The 14,743-nt window shown below is 39.2% G+C and overlaps 1 protein-coding gene across 1 annotated transcript in view; it reads right to left on the bottom strand.

Moving 5' to 3' along the window:
• LOC106806630 (titin-like) overlaps positions 1 to 14,743 on the bottom strand; it is a 165,642-nt gene that overhangs the window by 123,146 nt on the left and 27,753 nt on the right. Inside the window, exons 29-35 of the mRNA XM_014808636.1 lie at positions 13,959 to 14,071; positions 12,808 to 13,165; positions 7,683 to 7,721; positions 7,166 to 7,312; positions 6,012 to 6,599; positions 811 to 971; positions 391 to 523 (exon numbers count right to left, since the gene is read on the bottom strand). Of these exons, the coding sequence (XP_014664122.1) occupies positions 391 to 523; positions 811 to 971; positions 6,012 to 6,599; positions 7,166 to 7,312; positions 7,683 to 7,721; positions 12,808 to 13,165; positions 13,959 to 14,071 (1,539 nt within the window). The remainder of the gene's footprint in view (positions 1 to 390; positions 524 to 810; positions 972 to 6,011; positions 6,600 to 7,165; positions 7,313 to 7,682; positions 7,722 to 12,807; positions 13,166 to 13,958; positions 14,072 to 14,743) is intronic.

The following is a 14,743-nucleotide window of genomic DNA, read 5'->3' as shown; positions in this document are numbered from 1 at the left end:
CAAACATGCATACACTAAAATCACACTGCAGGCTGCGTATAATTCATGCATTAACAACTAATTGCACGTCCATTTATTCCTTTAGATTGGTGAACATAATTATGTTTAAATTATACACAGATGCAGACGCACACACGCACGAACTCACGCTCGCACACCAACGCACACCCACGCACACCCACGCACACGTGCACCTGTGCACGCATGTACGAACACACTACACACAACGTTACTGAGATTACATCTGTGCAGAAACAACTGGTTAGTGCTATCCTTCCTAATAGCATTTACATTAAAGTTGCTCACATACATCATGCTATATATTTATAAAAACTCATAATATATATTGTATGCAGAATGAAGCCATGCAAGTCGCACTACAGTACTTACGTTTGATGGTCAAATAGGCTTTGGTCACAGCTTCACCCGCTGGGTTGATAGCCTTACAGATGTAATCCCCTTCATCTTCAGGGAAAGCCTCAGGCAATGTTAACTCATGTGTGGTTTCATCCGGATGGGATATCTGTGAGAGTTGAAAATAAATAAACAGTTATAACTGGACAGACAATATTCTGATACCATTTCATTTCTTTTGCGATACTTTTTTGTCATGTTAACAAGTTTTAAAAGCTATTTTGTCATTGATGTCAACTTTCATTGCTTTGTTTTGATTCATTATGTATTGCTTTGCCTCCATAGCTCCCTCTTGTGAGTAATACTCTCACTATGGTTCCAGATAACCCCTACCACTGGTACTATAACTAATTATATCACTGTCAGTACAGATATTACAAAGAAGTTTGAATTTACCTTGTACACAGTTGTATCTGGTGTGATTTCCACGTTATTCACAAACCATGTCACCTCTGGGGTTGGGTGGCCAATAACCTTGCAGGTCAATGTGATTGGCTTGCTTTCTGTGACCACTTGGTTAGTGAGTGGCTGTGTAAACTCTGGGGCTGCATCTGCTTCTTTATTGTATGAAAGAAAATTACGCACATGTTGTAGTGCCTGCTGCAGCCAGAGTAATTGTAGCTGTTTATACTGTCTGAATCAGTACTGTCTGTGGTGCTAGCCGGACTGAATGCTACTTTCACTGTCAATTAACCGGACAGAATGACAATCCCCAGTGTTTTTTCCTAAATCAGAACTTGATACAGCCTACTTCGAAACGCTTCTTAGGTTACAGTCTAACTGCAAAAGTAGCAAACAGCCAGCAAGACAACAGCTTTACGACTGTCCTGTACGTCATCTGTCGGTCACGCTCAAAAGTAGGTTGAATTGTCCTTACTGTAGCATTCATTGCCAACTTGTTTTCTTTAATTACCAGGCACAGGTGAAATTAAAATTGAAAATGTATTTTTTGTTTCGCCGTGGTGAAGTATATAGCAGACCGAGCTAAGTATGCATATCTGCACAATCTTAAGGCCCTGGTCAAGGAATATCCTAGGCAGTGCCTGTTCCCGTCACAACTTCTGCATAGCAAGCCTCCCGGCATCTTTTGGAAATTTGATTGCACTAACAAATCTGCCAAAAGACAGCCAAGCCAAATGCCATGCAGAATCGCCTAAGAGACAGTTACCCACACGTAGCTCAGCTTCTTTTTTTTGTATATTGATGAGTGGGTTTGAACTTGGAGACGTGTGGAACCAACCTGGATAAGGAAAGGTGGCAGGCATGCAACACTATTATCTCACACAAATCATGCACACTCACTCTTACGACTACTCTAGATCTAGCAGGTCTTAAATATAGCCGTCCTGGGACATGTTTTGCCTTAGAACTAGACGACAATACATCTATAAACCTACGAAAAACGGCGACCCTGTAAAAAGTAACTCTAATACCATGTCAATGTTGTTAGAATTGATCTATACGTAATCAATATTGTTAATATCACTGTCTCTAGTTCACCATCCAGATCAATCAACAGCACTAGCACTGGCACTATCACTCTCCAATATGTGTTATTCCATTCTCAGCATGAGGTTGTTTGCTGAGATTGTGAAATATACAGAGAAGAGATTTAAAAGTGGCTGAAATAAATACTAATATAACACACGAGCATAAGAAGCATTTCACGAGTTAATTATATGCAATAGGCATGCCATCAAGTGTTGAGCATAGGAATTTGCTCCAATTCTTGTTACTTGAACAGTATTAATGCTGGCAGAGAAGAAATGAAACCTATGGCTTCAGTTTGGAGATGGGGAGATTCTTCATGCATGCATGCAATATATCCCTCCTCTGAAAAACATGGAAAGAAATCCGTTAGCAAACAAGGAAAGTAAATGTACACGTCAAACATAAAATCGACTTACTTTATAGTATCACAAGTCAAACATATTAATATCACACACTTTAAACAGTGAACAGTAAAGGAAAATAATTATACTTCAGTGCTACAATGAACTCCTATGGTTATCAAAGAAATAATAAAACAACATGCATTCATCATAACAGGCATACCTTTTATATTAATAAATAAACATGTCAACATTCAAAGTGGTTAACAATCATCAGGACTACAAGATTTTACAATATATTGCTGATCAAACAGCAACTAAAACCTTGTATTAGATTGCATACCACTTTGGCTGTGCATGGACTTTTCTACTCCTGTTCAGGCTGTAACTCAGGTGAGCATGAACAATAACAAGTAAATACCAATCAAGAATCATTGTTTGATTCGAGACCAAATGCGGAGGGAATGGTCGATTGAAGGTGTACAACGGAGGCGACCGTGCCTAACTTATGTTGCAGCGAGAGTGTGTGCGCTGAATTTGTGAAAAACTGCTAACAGAAAGTCAAGTATACACTGAAATTTACTAAGAGCTTTATTTGTGACATTTAAGAAGCAATGGTATTTACAGGAAATTACTGCCATGTCTGTGTGGCTAGCTTACCTAACTATGACCATGATTGGCAATCCGCCATGCCCTTTTAATGTTAATTATTTTACTAAAATATTATGCATTTAATTGCACAAGTTATTTGGTAGCAGTACTTGAAGAGGGCACTGATGGGGTATGGAGTAAAGCATGAACCCACTGGGTATTTTCATGTTAAGGCAAAAAACAATCATGTTTAGACTAGGTTATGATTTTTTCCTAGGTTTATGCATGCTTCTCTTTTAGAAAAAATGTGATTATTTTATAAATAGAGTGAATATACCAAATAATTTACCATGAGTTTCATTTTGCCTTAATTTTATGCGGGATCACAAGCCCCTTATTTTGGCTTACACTAGTAATTTAATCAACAATTTTTAGTAAGAAATGGAAACATTTATTAGCAACTGAAAAAAGAGTACAAATGTTTACCATTAACCAAGATTTGGAGTACCCCATCAGGACCCTACCTGAATTGAAAAACGTGTTACTTGCAATTTGTATTTACTGCGTTACAGTGCAACAAAGGAATAAACAGGGACTTCAATGGCGCTACCTACCACATTCTAAGGACACGAGGGAGTGCCAAAAGTCACAGGTTCGTTCAACTACAACGGCTGCATACGATAAACGAACAAGCCTTACTGATCTGCCCACCTGCAGTTACATCCCTGATACAGCTAAATCCGAAAGTAAAACACCGAACAAAGACACTTACCATACCTTCTCGAGACCGATTAAAAAATGGCATTTCACAAACATATTTAAGACTGGTGCGCATTTAACTCTCAGGATATCATAAAAATGCAGTTGTGTAGGCGCAAGACTGAGATGAAATGGTACGGTACTGCACTGCAATGGCCAGATTGGTAAAGTTTTAATGTTTCAGTCCACAACCAGATCCCCATATACTGCAGTAGAACATCTAATTAAGCAAAACTTCACCAATCTAGAGGGTTTAATTGCACGTGGTGCATGTACGATACCAGTGTCCATCACGACCAATCACATGCCATACTGCTCTTCACACTGAATTTAACACCGGGGAAAAAAAAAAATTCATGTTGAAAACGTCTCAAGAAAATACAGATAACGTTTAAACTTAACACCGGTTAATCTATGAAATAAAAGCAACATGCCACTCTATCAAAAATATGCAATGCTTCAGGAATAAATTACAAATGGCTGTCTCACAAAGTTCCATCGACCATGCTGGCTGCATAAGTGCAACTCACTGGTAATCTCTTGATGTTTTATCCCAATAAAACACAATGAATGAACACCCGTACATTAGCACCCATAGTAAAAACTTCATGATTGCAATGCTGAGGATGACAGCAATTAAAACTAAATCGGAATCTTTTGCTTTAGTTATTCCTAGTTCATCGAGATCCCCCCAAAGAGTGGGGAGTGATAGGTCCTTGCTGCCAGAGGTGTCACCACCCTGGTTATCTTGAACAGGTTCCATGAGCTGCAGTTGCGCAAGAACCTCAGCAGAAGAGGAGAGTTTTTCAGGTTGACTCTCCATATCACTCTCTATGGGTATAGAATGAGCCTAGTGAAAACCCTGATAAATCGCATTTCCCACCATGTTTTCATACATTACTCGTACCCACCCCCACTAATGTCTTTCGCTGTGCTAGAGTGGTTCAATAGATGAACAGCAGTGTGTAATAACTAATAACTAATGTTGCTGAAAACCGATATCTTCTATTTCCTTCAGATGCTGCAGGCCCAGAGACCATAAGACCTACTATAAGGATATTATATCCTAGGTTTGTCATTTTCTCTCATTTGTACACAACTGCTAAAATTTGGAAGTTGCATAAATAGAGGCCAGAATCTTCCCGAAGGCTAGGTTTAGAGTTACTTCTTAAAATAACTATTGTGTTCTCACCTGTGTATACAATGAAATAGATGACCTTTAACCTCATATCGTGATTTATAAAATATTTAAAATGACCTCCAAATACTATCAGACTGAGAAGTAAATTCATTCACTAGTTTGAAATAAACCATGAAAAATAGCGACTTACAGGCTGTGTAAACAAATAACAGATAATGACAACAAGCCACACTAATAATAGCGCAGTAATATTCTAAACAGGGGCGTTAGTTAAAAAGGTGGGAAGATCAGACAAGTAAAAAAAAAACGGTAAGCATCTGAACATTACTGACAAAATCTCTGACAATAATATAAGAATAAAATGTAATGTAAGTACTGTTTGTACATTCTAAATGCAGAAAATTAATATAAAAGCAAGAGTAGTAAATCATCTACAATACTAATAACTACCTGTGGCGACAGACAGTACTGTGACTATCCTAAACATTTTCTAACGATTAAAATTGAAAAGGCAGCAGTACCGAGCAGTACAACTAAAAATTAGTGCAATAAAGTTGCTTAGATGTATAGAGGAAGAGCAAGGACGCATCCTTTGGTAGTGACATCAAAGTTAGTAATCGTTAATTTGGTTTTGGTTTCTCTCGCCAACTGATGAGAAGTTCAAGTTCAATGTCAAGGTGTTCCTCTAGTACAACTTTCTCAACAGCGCCTGAAGTGCACTCTGGTGGCACAAGTGACAGAAAGAAAATAGTGATGGTGAGAGAAAGAAAAATCCTACTGCAGACAATATAAATTAATGATACATTTTGTTATCTTCAAGATACAACACCAAAACTATTACATGTAAACTGAAGCAGAGAATTGAATATAAAAAGATGAAATAATTTCAGGAAAATGTAGCATATATATTGATAGATGATTTTCTTACCCGTTGCAATATAAAAAACATAAAGGTAGTTGACAAACACAAGGACAGCATAACACACACAGAACACAGGCGTGCACACACTCACACACACACGCACACACATACATATACACAGCGAACCCTCGGTATAATGGACCTTCATTAAACGGATTTTGAAAGTAACAGACCAAGTATGAACGTAAGAGTACAGTACGGTACTACGTACCAAGCGCAGGCGGAAATAGTCACATACGTTAGTGTTAGCACAGTAGCTTGCATACGCCAGCAATAAACGCACAAATACGTCGTGAACGGACCGGCAATGGGGTCTTCCTGAAAAACGAAACACGGTGGAACTCATACTTACTTTCGACGAACAGCTCGGCTACCGTGGTGGCCTCGCCGAGCGGGTTCATGGCCTTGCACAAGTACTCCGCGTCGTCGTCCACGTGCACGCCCTCGACGGTCAGCGTGCAGACGCCGTCGTCCGTCCGCGACGGCCTGAACCTCTCCTGGTCAGTAATCTCACTGCCGTCCTGATACCAGACGACCTCCGGCGAAGGCACGCCCTTGACGAGGCACTCGAAGGTCACGGTTTCGCCCTCGTGTGCATCGATGTTCTTCAGCTTGCGGATGAACGCCGGCGCCATGTCCTTCTGCACGACCTGCTCCGTGACCTCGACCTCGTCCTTCTCGACGACGGCCACCTTATGTTCTTCCTCCTCGTCTGTCGGCTCGGCCGGCACGACCTCCGGCGCCTCCTGCACGACCTCTGTCACCTCCTCGGGTTCCTCGGGCTTCTGCAAGGTCAGGAGGGTCGTCGTTTCCTCCGTGACGTCCTCTGGTTCGGGTGCCTCTTCGGGCTTCAGCATCTGAACGATGAGCTCCTCCGTTTCCGGCTCTTCTTCCGGCTTCCTCTCGAGCACGGCTTCCGTCACCGTCTCCACCGGCGCTTCTGAAACGTGATACGATTATTATAGTTTATTATAACCGTATTATGGTTATTATAAATAATCATAAACGAATTAGAGTTATTATAGTTTAATATAAACGTATTACACTTATTATAGTTAAATATAAATGTATTACAGTTATTATGATTAAATATAAATGTATTACAACTATTATAATTATATATATAAACGTATTACAATTATTATAATTAATTATAAACGTATTAGTTATTATAATTAATTGTAAACGTATTACAGTTATTATAATTATTATAAATGTATCAGTTATTATAATTAATTATAAACATATTACAATTATTATTATTATTAATTATAAATGTATAACAGTTATTATAATTAATTATAAACATATTAAGTTATTGATATTGTACCCAACAATGAAGGCGAGTAAATGCTAATGACTGTGATGCTAGTGTCTGCCAATTATTTCACAGTGAGAAGACCTTTGTCGGGTATTTATAATAAAAGAAATATAGAATATAATAAAATATAAAGTAGAAAACATGGTGCATTGCTAACAAGAGGAATTTACTCGTTTCACACACACCTTCTTTTGGTTTCTTCTTCTTCTTCTTCTTTTCTGGCTGAGGCTCCTCTGGTTTGGTGAGACCCAGCGAGACGGAGGTGACATGTTCTTCTTCTGGTGCCTCCTCTACAGGTTCGGCAGCTAGTTGAACAACTTCGAGCTCTGGCTCTGTATTACAGATAATGACACATTGTCTGTAAATACATACGCTTGATGCCACTCCAAACAAAAAAATCTGCTTCTTTCATAATTATCATCTCATTATTGCAAATATACCCTAATGAAAGTTTAGAAAATGATAAAATAACGTGGTTTTACAGATTTGGTAAAACTAGATTTCCAGACAGGAATGAATTATTTTCTGTTTGCAGGTATCTACTTGAGAGTACTGTTTTCACACATTAGACTGGCACTATCATAATGAAACATATGTACATCTTATTATTAAACATCATTACAATCACAATTAATAATTAATATTAATACTTTAATAGTATAATAATTCTAATGCACAGCAAAATATATGATCAAATAATACCTGGCTCTTCAGGTGCCTCCACTGGTTTCTCCTCAAGAGCTGTATCAAAAAATCAAGAGATGCTGGTATTACGAATGTTATCTCAATATGAATGTTATCTCAATATGAATGTTATCTCAATAAAAATAAGAACAGTATACACGTTCTTAGTTTTAAATTAAAATTATAGTTTACATTTGGACAGGACAGCAGTCTTGAAAATAATTTATAGCTAATTTCATTCTTAGACTCTCTGTTCACACTATTAATTCATATAATTAAAGGCAAGCTGGTTACAATATATTAATGGAATGGTTAAATAAACATGATTACAAATAATCAACAAGGCACAGTTCTAAAACAGTAACAGCTATGGTTAAAGCCGCAATATGCGCATCCAAACGCTAATTTCTCCAGTACTAAACTAGCAAATACTTCGTGTCATGCATAATCATACTACCTTATGACAAAATAAACTCTAGTTCCTCCCATTTCACATGCTAATTTCATGGCAAGATAGAATAGTAATAAAGAAATATACATAGATGCTAGTTACACGGATGTATTTATGTAAATACACTGTATAATAGTGTTTTACATAGAATGATACACAAAAGATGGTATGGAAGTGCTGTGAAATGACACACATAGATACAAAGATACACATAAACACAACACTACAAACATATGCCAATGGGACAATACTGATAAATAGAATAGGTAATTGTATGAAAATAAATGACGCAAATGTTGATGTGTCAAGTATGGACAAACTACAAGATCCTGCATGAGTCACAAATAGAATAACCCACATAGATTAGTATCCTACGTGAAACTCGTGTCGTAAAACACACTCATCGTCACGTACACCGCAACATTAAAATAAGAATAAATATAGAAAATGAGAAACATATATGTATAGACTTTGATACGTATAAATAGGCAGATTCATGGATGCATTTCTGATATTAAACTGCCTATGCAGCAAATCATAAGCTGCTAAATGCTACCAAATGTATATATATATATATATATTTATTTATATATATATATATTTTAATCCTACCATATGTAGACATAGACCGGGTGTAAAAACAAGCCGTTATGTAGTCAGATTCGTTAGGCAGACATATTTGCTGTCTACCTATAATGTTTAGCATGCTATAACTTCGTTTTCTTCATGAAATTTATAATTATGTCGTGTTTATCTAGTAGAGGTGTCCTCACTCTATTGACTTGTAACATTTTTAAATATGACAAAGCTTAAATGTGTTGTTAAGAACACATTTTTTTTAAGTGTCATATATACGTCCGTATGTAAAATCATCCGCATGTAAAATCAGTAAAGACAGTCAGTAGCCTTAAGTGCCTTAGGTAGACAGCCTTAAGTAGACATATATGTGTATATCTATCTTTGAATAGTTTTAACAAATATCTGTCTATACCCCCTAAAAGCACTAATATAGATGTACTATTTCCAGAAATTGCATTTGTGTTACTGTGCAGCACTGTTGATATATTAGCGTATGGAAAATGTCTACGTATGACACTAGTTTTCGATACTGTCCACCTATGGTTGGATTAAGTGTTATATATATATATATATATATATATAAATATATATATATATATATATACATATATATATACATACATACAATTACATACATACATACATACATATATACATATATGCATACATATATACATACATATAAGTTGGCATACATTTACTGCTTAGAGTAACAAACTTTTTTACCTGCTGCATAGGTTTCAAACCAGAAAGTCACATGTTATATAATACACATTTACAACACAGTGAAAAGACAGAGTGAAATAATTATCAGCATATAACCCCTCTGTGATTTGAAAGTTGCAAGCATTAGGCCTATGCACTGTTACAACAGAGCTGACACACAGTGACCCAGTGCATTGCTGTGCACCATGCTGCCACAGGTTAGACACCTATACGCATTTTCACGTGATGCGAATTCGTCTATACCTTCTACTATAAGACTAGCAGTGGTTTCAGCAACACCAGCTTCATTCACTGCCATGCATGTGTACTCTCCCTCGTCGTCAGCGTAGACTTTTAAGATCACCAGTCTTGCAATGTTATTGCGGAACGACATTTGGAAATCCTGAGAGTTTGTCAATGTGATCCCGTCAACGGACCAGAAGACGTTCGGCAGTGGGTGGCCGAAAATTTCGCACTGAAATACCGCAGGTTCGTCGTCGAAAACTACTAGTGATTCAAGTCCATTAACAATTTCTAGGTAAATTTCCTTGTCGCCTGCCATTGTAGCTGCAATGTCTTCTGGCAGGAGCTCTAAGATTGCTACATCATCGTCTGAAACACTGATATGAACATCAGAGAACTCTGAACTTTTTTCTTCACTTTCACTTCTTGGCACTTTGGTTTGAGCATCCACATCATGATATATTACTACTCCATCATCAACAGAAACCTCCATTTTTAATTTCTCATCTTTAGAGGACATGGGTGGTTGTATTATTACATAATCCTCCCCTTCTTCTTCACTAACTTCTTCTTCATCGTCATCATCACCTATTTTCCTATTATCGTCCGTACTGGGGGCATTGCCAGGAGCCAAGTCAATCATCTCTGAGTCTACATCAACAATGACAAATTCCTCTTCTTCTGCATCAGCTTTAACATTGTCCGCGCTTTCAACATTCTCAGCGTTGAAAACATTGATGTCAGATACCTCGTCAGGTTTCCCTATTACTTCTGACGTTTCTACAACAACACGGCTTTCATCTGCCGTTAGTTCGGCTACTTGCTGATCGGTTGGTAGCACTCTCTCCTCTACAGCGTCAAGCACACTAAGCTTGCTAACTGCTTCCATCTCGCCCTCTGCCACCATCTCAGGAGCCTCAGTAATGGGCAACGTGAGTGAGAAACCTTCGCTGGTGTCATCGAGGACAGTAATCGTCGGTCTTTGGTCATGTCGAGGTCGGGTGAAGTCCTCTGCGAACTCCGTCACGTCACAGATCACTGTCTCAGTGGTTTCAGTAGGAACCAGGTCCTCTGCAATATTTTCTGAGCGAACATCGTACTCCTGAGTGGGCTGTAACATATTGGGCTGAATCGCTTCATGCTCTAAATTAAACGTAAATTCCATTTTCTGCTCGGTCACATACTCAGGGGCCTCAGTAACAGTTGGCACTCTATCTGCTTGAGAAAATAACACATTTTCCTTTGCTTCATGAGCCACGTTTTCCTCAAGTAGGAACCCTTCTGGAATCTCTGCTGTTGTTTCATCAATCACGACTGTTTCAGGTGCAGATGTTGGTATTGAATCAGAAGCTGCTTCTTCGTGAACTAGCGGTTGGATCTTTTCATCAGCCCTTTCACTCATTGGCCTGTCTTGGCTCTCTATATGTCCCACCCCATTATATGCCACAGTCAATTCAGATTCTTCAGTTGGTTCTATTACAGGTACGAGAGATGGAGTTTGATGAAAGACACCAAGTTCGATTACATTTAATGGTTCTCCTCTCGCATCTTCCGTTACCGATGTGTCAATGATCATTTCTACATTGCCTTCACTTGACTCATCAGGGACAAGCGCCTTATCTGCGACAATTTCGGCAACATCAGAAACTGTTTGTCCATAAGCACCTACTTCATACGCGACCTCTTGCTGACCTGATAGCGTTTCACCATCCTCAGGTATATCCCGTGGCAGTGGTAAGTCTGAAGTAATTTCCACTTCTGCAGTGGTTGTACCTTCTGGCGTAACTACTGACACTGGCTTAAGCACAAGCTTTTCAGTAACACTATGTTGTTCATCGACTAAGTCTGCTGGCGTTTCTAGTTTTATCTTCAATGTTGTTTCAGAATCTTCTGAAGAAACAACTTCTGGTGAAACCGATACAGTATGTCCAAAAATAGATTGTTCAACCACTGGGAGCAGCTCTGCTCCGATAATGCTTGAACTTTCAAGTTTCGACTGGTCCGATTCAAGTTCTAACGTAACGGCTGATATCGAGCTATCAAGTTCTAAGACATCCTCTGTCTGGTTTGACAACTGTAATTCGGTCAGGTCGACAATTACAAAATCTTCGGGTTCCGTTGTTGGATTTGACACTGAAAAATCGCTCTCACTAGTCTCTGCGATTGGTAACAATATGTAGCTTTCAAATGCTTTCTCTTGAGGTAATATGCTAGTGAGTTGGTCAGGCCACTCGCTTTCAATATCCTCAAGTGATAGACCTGGTTTTAATGACATCTCCTCGTCAGCAATTACTTGTTCTTCATCAAGCACGACAGGCTCTTGGATCTGAGATGCGTCAGCGTGCGCTGGTCTACGCTGCACCTCGTCAACATGTGTTGGATGTTTAAGACACTCATCAGGTGCGCGTAAATCCAACCTGACCTCACTGATGTTGTCTTGGAGTGAATCCGTTTCTTCTTCTGCTGTTACTGACTCAGGAATTCTCACCATCGTAGGCATGGGTAACTGTGATGGTTGGTCCAATAACACATTTTCTGCGTTATCTGTTTCCATGCCCACTGCTTCACTTTGTCTCAATACATCTGATTTTGTTGGCTCTGCAAAGTTATATTCTTGATTATTCTTCTCTTGCATTACAAATGCTACACTCGATGATTCTTTCATGGGTGATTTAGCTAAATAGCAGATGAAAAATGAATCAGGAATGAATCAAAGCACACACAAATAACAATTACAAACATCAACAACACAACTGGAACTGGGAATACATGATTGCTGCATAATGAGTAGTATGTTTTCGAGAAAAACTCTAGGGGGATATAAACAAAGAAAAACATATATATATATATACGTATATAACTTTTTATGGAGCTAGTTAAATGCATAGCATCATCCGAGTTATAGCACAGCAAAGTCACCCGTTTGTTTCAAACACTAGTCTATTAGTAGCAAACCACTCCTTTATAAATGCTACATCTAGTGATTCTAATCGCTAGCAAAGTCTAACTTCACTCCAAAACCATAGATGAATTCAATCGATAACTACGCGTAACACCAATGTCATCTAAGAAAACCTCTATCTACGAAAATTGTGTGGAAAGTAAGCGAGGGGATCACCGCCAGAGAATGTGCGGTGTCCACGCGGCGGCGCTTACGACACTTACGCTTCACGGTCAGGTACGCGGTGCTCATGTGCTGTCCGACGGCATTCAGCGCGATGCACGTGTACTCTCCCTCGTCGTCGAGGTATGCGCGCGTGATCGTCAGCCGCGCAATGCCGTCCTCGAACGTCGGCGCAAAGTCCTTCGACGGCTTGATCTCCTTGCCGCGCACGTACCAGACGACGGTCGGCGTTGGCTCTCCCTCGACGCGACACTCGAATGCTACCGGCTCGCCCTCGGTCACTTCGACCGGCTGCAGCTCGCTGACAAACACCGGCGCTGTCGTCTTTGTGGGTTCCTCGTCTAGCGGAAAGTCTTCTACGACCTCGTCGACTATCTCGGGAACTCCTTGCATCTCCTCCTGCGTTAAGTAATGTTTATGTGCTTAAGTGAAGGCTATTAGTGAACGCTGATCGATAACCGATCAGCTTGTTCAAGCGAGATAAATCAGTGAACGTCGATCGAAAATCGATTGATTTGTCGGAGCAAGATAAATCAGTGAACGCCGATCGATAATCGATCGATTTGTCTGAGCGAGATAAATCAGTGAACGCCGATCAATAATCGATCGATTTGTCTTAGCGAGATAAATCAGTGAACGTCATTCAATAATCAAGCAATTCATCCGAGCCAGATGAATCAGTGAACCAAAATCGATAATCAATCAATGTGTCTGATCGAGGTAAAGCAGTGAACCCAGATCGATAATCGAGCAATTCATCCGAGCGAGATAAAGCAGTGAGAGCTGATCGATAATCAGCAATTAATCTGAGCAAGATAATCGTACCCCTTGAATATTGTTACTACGTCAAGCCACGCTGGATCAGTTTATAATGTTTTTCACGTGTGCATGCCAAATTACGGACACATTACGTGAAGCATTTCATAACTAAGCAATACTTTTAAAATGAACCTATCACAAACGCGATTGGGAAGAACTACCTGTCAATCAATATGGGCAAATAGGTAAACCGCTTACAAAACAACCAGTTTCATGACTGCCAAGCAGTTTAATTGTGTGTCAACTGTGCTAATTTCCAAATAGCTGCGATTGACGACAACCTTGATACTAAGCCTCACATCATTACATTGTATGGTGTAATAACGGGGTCATGTAATAATCATTCAAAGATATTCTACATCTCCAAACCAACCTTCTCATCGATCTCGGACAGCTCAGCGAAGGTTCCCTCCTCGTCTTTAGACATTTGTGGTTGCAGCGACATAGACATTGATGCCTCCTCCGTGTCGGGGACATAGGACAGCACTGCATGACAGCGAGCACGAGGGATATAGTTGTGGTACGAGATGCACAGATTATTTTGAACTAGAGTGCTATCTTACATTCAACAATACTAAGCTGTAAATAAAAGTGTCAATGACACTGTAGCTCCCCTTGGGTGTGATAGAAGAGGGAGGGGGATATATAAAGCAAGGGTATATATGGGAGAACTCCCATTATATAGCATATCTCCCATTATATACTCTTGATAATGATATAGGCCCTATGCATAAGTTTTGATGTGAAAATTAATGTTTCAGATCTGAAAGTCTGAAATCTTGACGAGAGATGGCGCTACGCCTAAATGATCGCCATTTTGGTTTTCGAATATCGCGCAAATAAAAACAATAAAATATTCCAGTCAAATTACTGTAAAGAAGAATCTAAAACACAATATTACACGTATATAGCTATGATTGTAGAATTGTTAACCAGTTAGACGAAATAAACGTAATAGGACGTTGTCATCTATCCCATAGGAGTAACAACTGTTTTGGGGCTAGCCTTACCCATTCACATACTGAAATTTAACAAAATCGAATTAATTTAGATGGCCATTTTCATTTTTGTCAAAAAGTGGGCGTCGCTCGAAAGTAGGTCGACTGGCGTGCTCCAAAATAGAAAGTTCAAATCTCTCCCATAAGAGTAACAACTGCA

Source organism: Priapulus caudatus, unplaced genomic scaffold, assembly GCF_000485595.1.
Source record: "Priapulus caudatus unplaced genomic scaffold, Priapulus_caudatus-5.0.1 Scaffold9, whole genome shotgun sequence".
Classification (NCBI taxonomy): domain Eukaryota; kingdom Metazoa; phylum Priapulida; class Priapulimorpha; order Priapulimorphida; family Priapulidae; genus Priapulus; species Priapulus caudatus.
The sequence above is the reverse complement of the archived record's forward strand: the minus strand, read 5'-3'. Positions and strand labels throughout refer to the sequence as shown.